The sequence below is a fragment of the Alligator sinensis genome, unplaced genomic scaffold, assembly GCF_000455745.1.
Source record: "Alligator sinensis unplaced genomic scaffold, ASM45574v1 scaffold611_2, whole genome shotgun sequence".
Classification (NCBI taxonomy): domain Eukaryota; kingdom Metazoa; phylum Chordata; order Crocodylia; family Alligatoridae; genus Alligator; species Alligator sinensis.
In genome coordinates this window covers 146653-153495 of record NW_005841869.1, presented here as the reverse complement: position 1 = coordinate 153495, position 6843 = coordinate 146653, and the positions used below count along the sequence as shown (strand labels likewise).

Sequence of the window (6843 nt, the reverse complement as noted above, 5' to 3'; positions counted from 1 at the left end):
CCATTGCCCTTCACAAGTGCCAGGCCACCGACTTCCTGCATCCAGCCTCAGCGGCGTGCACCTGCTCACCTCTGAACTCTTCCCACCTCCAAAAGGGGCTGGGGAAGTCAGCAGGACCCGAGTCAATCGTTAACCGGGAGGCAGCTGCAGCCCAGTAAGTTGCACAGGGGAGGTGGAAAGCATACACTTCCCAAGCAAGAAAACTGCCTCGTGTTTACACTTGGCAAGAGAGCAAGAAGTAAATGGAGGATTTGGGCACCCGTGCTTTGAATGCCTGCTCCCAGGAGCACCAGTGAACAGAGCCGTGGGGCGCTGAGCACCCCAGCAAGAATAAAGCGCTGCTCTGGACCTCAGTGGGCACTGTTAGGAACAAGGTGCTCACCACTCAATGCCGGAGGTTCAGCCTTCGCCCCTCTGAGGTCGGCGGGCTCTTTCGGTGCCACACCTGCCGACATCAATCTTACCTGCTCATCGCCTTTCCTCTCTCATTTCTAACCCTTCACAAAGGCCTGCTCTTCTCCGGGAAGAACCAGGGTCCTCTAAGTAAATGCAGGCTCATCCACTCTCCAGCCCTGATGTACACCTCCAAAACCCTGTACCTGCCCCGGATGTTGCTCAGCTACGGAAATGCTCCATCCTGACCAGACGTTTGCCGGCGCAGGGTAACCGTGCCCCGAGGCCACTACCTGCTTAAATACTTTTATGCTCTATAAATTTCACATTCCACTCATGTACATACAAAGTTACCAGTCAGGACTTCTATGAACATGAATAAAACTAGGGTCAAGGCACCTTCAGGACTGGAAAAAGCAAGTTAATTTACAAACGATGCCCATTTAAAACTTGCTAATTGCTTTGCCGATTATGTTATTCAGCCCTTGGATTGTCAAAGTGGTTTGTTTCTAAATGGCTTACAAGTATGTGCATATGTATGTGCACGTGTGTGTCCTGAAGGCAATGCACAATAAGCCAGGGGAGGTGCAACCGTGCCGGATTATGGACTTTTATGAACCGCAATGAATGCGTTTCCATGCAGGTCCATTAAAGCGAGCCGTGTTCTGCTGATCTCTACCAGCAGAGCATCTCGCCCTTTGAGGACAGATGGCTCAAAGGCAGGGCAGACTCAAGGGATAAGGGAAATGAACTCCAGGAGATAAGACTGGAAAGGGCAGCGAACAGAGCAGCTGTGATGAGTCCGCAGCATTGAATGCGGACTCCCGCCCTGGCTCCAAGTCTCTACCTTCTACCTGTGTTAAGACTGGCTCGAAGTCTCAGGTGTAACACAAGGAAAAGACAACAACTCCACTCATGCTGCTCCGGTGCGGAGAAGAAGGAATGGAGTCGCTCAAGGTGCTTTTGTGGGATCGGGGTCCGACTCAGCTGGAGTGGGAGGGAATGATTTCACAGTGCGGACCTCCACGCGCTTTTTGTCACACGAGGTAGAGTCCAGACGCTAGCTGAAGACCATCCTCTGGGAAAGCTTTCAGGCCCGCGGTGGCTGTGCCAGATGCTTTCTGATCCGGACACTAAGGTTCACGCCTGCTTGTAAACAGCTCCACAAAGCAGCAGGGTGCCTGGCCCCTGGGATTTTGGATTATACTTGTTCTCAGGTTACCAGGTAGGACTCAGAAGAACGAGGTGCTCAAGCCTGTTCCTACCATGGTCCATGGGGTTTGGGCATTACTTCCAGAGCAGCCAAGCCTGTTCCTTTAGGGAGAGACCGAGAAGGTGACCTCATAAGCTGCCTTCCAGGAAAGGCTAACTAAACCGGACACCCTCGAGCAGCCCCACTGACTTCCATAGAAATAGTACGGCCAGGAGTAAAGCAAGCGTGATGAAGTCCCACGCCCCAGCAGGACGCAGCCTTCTGGAGAATGACCAAATGCCACCATCTGACCTTGCATCAACCCTTGCCTTCCTGGTGGTGAGTTCCTGCTCATTTTCCACCCAAAGATGCTTCCAGTGAGCCCTATGGGACCTACTCCCTCGAGTAAAGCAAAGTTACTATTGCCACCTCATCTGAAACTTGTTGAACAAATTCTGCAAGAAGCATTAGAAAAAGTCGCTCCCATTACGTGACTCCAGAAATTACAGGAAGAGGCACAACTGATTAGCAAGGTACAACTAATTAACTGATTGCAAGCCAAGTCACCAGACCCTTTGAGCCATAAACTGGGGCCACTATAAGTTGAAGGGAAAAGTCTGTGAATATATACCTCTAATGTAGCATAAAGACGACAAAAGGTCAGGTCCCCAGATTGCAAATATGGCTGCAGCCCCACTGACCTCATTAGCCGAGGACCTGGACTGTGTTTCTAGTGCGACCCAAAGCAGGTGATGCTAAAGCGTTGGTATTTTTAAACATCCCCTCTCATCCATTTCCACCTTGTTCTTTCCGAGAACATGAGCTCAGACTTGAAATAGCCATCAATGGCTCTCAACATGGCTGAATCACCACTAGACTATGCCTTTAAAAGCTTCCTCTGGCAATTGTTTAGCACTCCACCCTCTTCCTCTCCAGCGTGGAGACTAAATTTTCTCTTTGTTATTATTGCATGGAAATAACGTTGGGGTAAAACACATGAGAAAAATCAAACCAGAAAGAAACTTCCGTCTTTTGCAACAAGATAACAATGACTGAGCAGTTGAATAACCGGTGGCCACAAAGAGTTGCAAAATTAAGAAGGTTGCTCTCTCTTCCTCGTAAGATGACGTCAGTCTAATACCACCATCTCTGCATTAGACACTCCCTGATTAAATGTGCATTTTCCTTCTCTGGCAGGTTTGATCCAAAGTCCACTGAAATGCCTTTCTTTAACTTCAATGGGCTTTCAAACGGGCTCGGTCCTCGCCAGCTCAAACCCGGTGCCTGCGCAGATCCATAAGCAAAGGAAGAACTTTGGCAAACTTTTCCCCCGCCCCACTTTTCTTACTAGATTGAACCTGTTTCTTCTTAAATTCACCCTTCCCCTCGCTATACTGGGCAAGATTTTGATTCCACTGGCAACGCTCCGCTGGCTTTAATGGTGAAGCATTAACGAAACGGAGCTGGAAATTCAGCCTCTTTCCGTGCCATCTGCTTTTAACTAGTGGAAGAGGGGAGTTCCTGGGAATAAAAGTCACGTGGCACCACAATTTCAAAACAGCCCTATTCATTTGCAATGGTGCCACTCCAAAATATAACTATACCCATGTTTAATTAGAACCCAGCACTGCGAGTCAGAGCGATCTCCTGCAAAACTTTTTCATCTGATCTGGGAAAATGGCTTAGTCAGAGGACAGCCTATTCCATAACACCATAGTTAGCACGCACCACAAACCACACTTGTAAATGCTGCTGCAGTCAGTGGGCAGCATCCCCGTCTGCTGGTCCAAGGCACTGGTAAACCAGGCTTTGTAAGGGTACCAATCCAGTGCAAACATTTGCACTGACTGCTTTCATCTTAAGGTAAATTTCTTGGGAGATCCCTTTATGTGACATGTCACCATCCTCCTCCTCCTTTCAGAGCTCTGCAAGATCATGTCATTCCTGCGGAGACGGCAGGAACGCTACAGATGGTTTAATTAGGCCGCTTCTGTTTCAAGACCTCTAACAGATCAAATACCCGATCCTCCTCATTCAATTAATGCTCTGTGGGCCCCGGATTGACTGGCAAAGGGACAAAGAAGATAAGAGACCATGAATTTTATGAACCATAGCTGTAAAATAATAAAAGCGAGTGAAAGCTCATTGGTTTATCCTGGCGATTTCCTTTCCACACCAAGGCTGATAACTTGGTTTCAGAGTTATCAGCACTGCCTTCAAGTAACTCAACTAGCTCTCTTCTAACAAGTAACAACAGCAACAAGTGCAGAGATACTTGTCCACTGGAGTAGCTTCTGCTTCATACGCTATTTATTTCACTCCACTTTTTAATTGGATTTGTGGGGGGAAGGACAATGAGGCTTTGTGGCCAAAGTTTGTTAAGTGCCAGGCCAAAAGGAGATGTGGCCACTAGCCAAAATGGTGCATTTCAGCCAGGCGCCAATGGAAGGTGCCAACTTTTTCGCTTCTGCTATCTGCACTCTGAGCGTTGCTTTGTTTAAGAAGCTTGGAAGCAAAACTCCTGGTAAAGGGATACTTAGAGAGCACTGAAAAATACAGTTTTGCTCACTGCTATCACAGACGGAAAGTTGCATCTTGCCTACTGGTTTCAGTCGCTGTAATACCTGCCTGCCTCCAATAATCAGCCATGAGATGGGCGTTCAACAAATACTGATGGTATTTCAAATAAGGACAATTGCAAACCTTAGTTCTCTGAAAGAATGGCTCACTCAGATATGCAAGTTGTTGCAAGTGAGCTCAGAGATGCAAGTGAGTCAGGAAGGTACTGGTTATTCCCAGTTGCCAGCAAAAAGACTCCTGAAAGTCACCAAACTTTTTTTTTCCTCTCACTCTCTCCCCATAAAAAAGGCTATTTTTGAGGCTTTTCCTCCTTTTTATCGAGCTCGCGCACATCCGAACTAATTAGATTCCAGCACCATCTGCACAAGCAATGTAAATCAGGATTGCAGGGAGTTGGGGAACGCAGGGAGTTATGCATTCTGGGAAGCCATACATGATTAGTCACACAGCATTAATCTGCCTCCCCTCACAATAGCTGCCGAATTTCGACCGAATCCCAGCTGTCGCTCTTTGAATGAAAGAAAACAAGATTTAGAGCGTCAAGCGTTGGTAAGGGCTTCTGCGCAGGGGGAAAAAAAAAAGTGGCGTGCATTCATTAGTGGCTCACAAAGGGACCCAGCCTTTGTCCATTAAATTGCTCATGTGCCTGATTAATTTGCTGATTTCTTTTCCAAGGGGCTGGGGGTTTGGATGGGCGGGGGGAGAAGGGGGCAGGAGATGCCAAACTGGGTAGAATAGTAGAAACGCAATCGCTGCGCAGATGCAATCCCCCCTCCCCTCCCCATGTTCACGGCCGTTCAACAGTTGGGATGGAAATGCCTTCAGGTCCCACCGCTTCTTAATTGGAAATTTGGGGCAGGGCAGGAGCGTCTTCTGGGCCAGCCCCAAACTTGTGCATGCGAAGCAGGCGGAGGGGGCATCGGGCTGGAACACGGAGTCTCGGCCATTCAGATTTCTTTTATGTATTAGTTTCACAAAAAGGGCTGGAGCCTTATTCATTTCTATTTGGTTATTGTTCTCTGGGAGCCGGGAGTGAATGAGCCATCACTGCGGTGGGTCGGTTACTCCTTCAGGGAGTCCGGACATTTCACCCAGGGGTTTTTCCACGACCGGACTGAGCAGAACTCTCCCAGAAAAACACCTTGCGGAGCAGAGCCTCTTATGGCCCCTCTTACAGAGTAAGCCATGCATTCCCATGAACCAGGGACCTGCTGGATACCAGGGGCCCGAGCCCTAGTTAGAGATCATCAGCTCTACCGACATGAGTGAAGTCACAGTCCCCGATACTAGGACTCCAATGTCAGTCCCATGGAGGCGAAGGGCTAAGCGCTGCTGACAGTCACTCGTCACCAAGTCTGGCCTCAGGTTCACGTAAATAATAAATAAAACCTGAATAAGACCATCCTGACTCTCCCTCCTGGTCCGAACAACACCAAACCTTTGGGCCCACCTGGCTCTATTAGTGCAAAACAGGGCGAGTCACATGAATACAACCAGCAGGATTTGATGCCAAGGTCAAATTGGGCACCCCAACTGGGTGCCAGGGGCCTGCAAATGGCATGTGCCTCTAGTACAGAGCATGCATTTCATCCTAGGAAATCCAGGCTGTCAAAGCAAGAGGCAAGCGTGTTTGTCCAGATTAAGGAAACTCAGTGGCTGAATTCTCTTTCATACTTACAGGCACTGCCCTGTCCCATTGAGGTAAGCTTCACACTTTCCCCCATTCAAGCAGGATTCGGCAGGCTGCATACATTGTAAACCTGCAAACAGAAGGTGAGAGTTAGCCAGGAGTCACGTGCCTCTGAACCTAAAGAAGGGACATCAAGGCAGGCCTTCCACTGATCAAGGCGGTGGAGTCAACACGTGGGATCTGCCGCATCTAGGACTTCACTCGGAGTAGGTCTGAGCCAAGACAAGCCCGCGTGTGAGCAGCCTACGACAGCAGGTCTGCAGAGAGCCCGCAGCTTTGCCAAACTCCTGGGAGCGAGGGGCTCTCGGGAGAAGATGCCATCAAATGATGCACCACACAAAAATGCACGGCTGATTGTGCTGTGACCAATTTCTAGGCACAACGGGCTTTTCACAGGGCCCAGTCTCTTCTCCACTCAGGGAAAAGCTGTTTTTTTGCAAAGTTTGATGGACTAGGAACTAGATGCTGTGCTCTCCACTCAGGAAAGCTCTCGGAGAAACACCCATGGAAAACCTGCCTGGGTAAGGGAACAGAGGTTGGGGCCGGAAAGTTTGGGTGACAAGGACGATTCTGCAAACCTAAGCAAGGGACCCAACCAAAAATCATTGCTCACTTGAGTAGTCCATTGAAGTCTACTCACTAGACCTGAACAGGCTGCTAACATGGCCCCGAGAGTCAAATGTCTGCTTTCAACTCTCTGGAAAAAGTTCACTGCCATACTGACGATAATGGCTCCGGATGTACAGTCAAAAACTTCTGTAAAACCCATAGAAATAATAAAGAGTAAAAATGCCCAGGGAGAGGATGGGGGGTGGTTAAACCAAGAGCAACAACTGCTGGAGGGTCCAGAGCACCAGCAAGACTGGGGGGCGGGGGGTACCAGGGATGCGCATAAGGTGTTTCCAGTCCAGGGTGTTTCCTTCGCAGATTCACCCCCAGGGCTCTGCTGCAGGGCGGCGGGAGAAGGGAGCCGCGAGGCAGCTTTAAA

General features: G+C 49.2%; 1 protein-coding gene across 1 annotated transcript in view; it reads right to left on the bottom strand.

Moving 5' to 3' along the window:
- Positions 1 to 6843, bottom strand: part of NOTCH1 (notch 1) — a 61834-nt gene that overhangs the window by 53222 nt on the left and 1769 nt on the right. Inside the window, exon 2 of the mRNA XM_006016864.3 lies at positions 5844 to 5925. Coding sequence (XP_006016926.3) covers positions 5844 to 5914 — 71 coding nt within the window. The 5' untranslated portion in view covers positions 5915 to 5925. The remainder of the gene's footprint in view (positions 1 to 5843; positions 5926 to 6843) is intronic.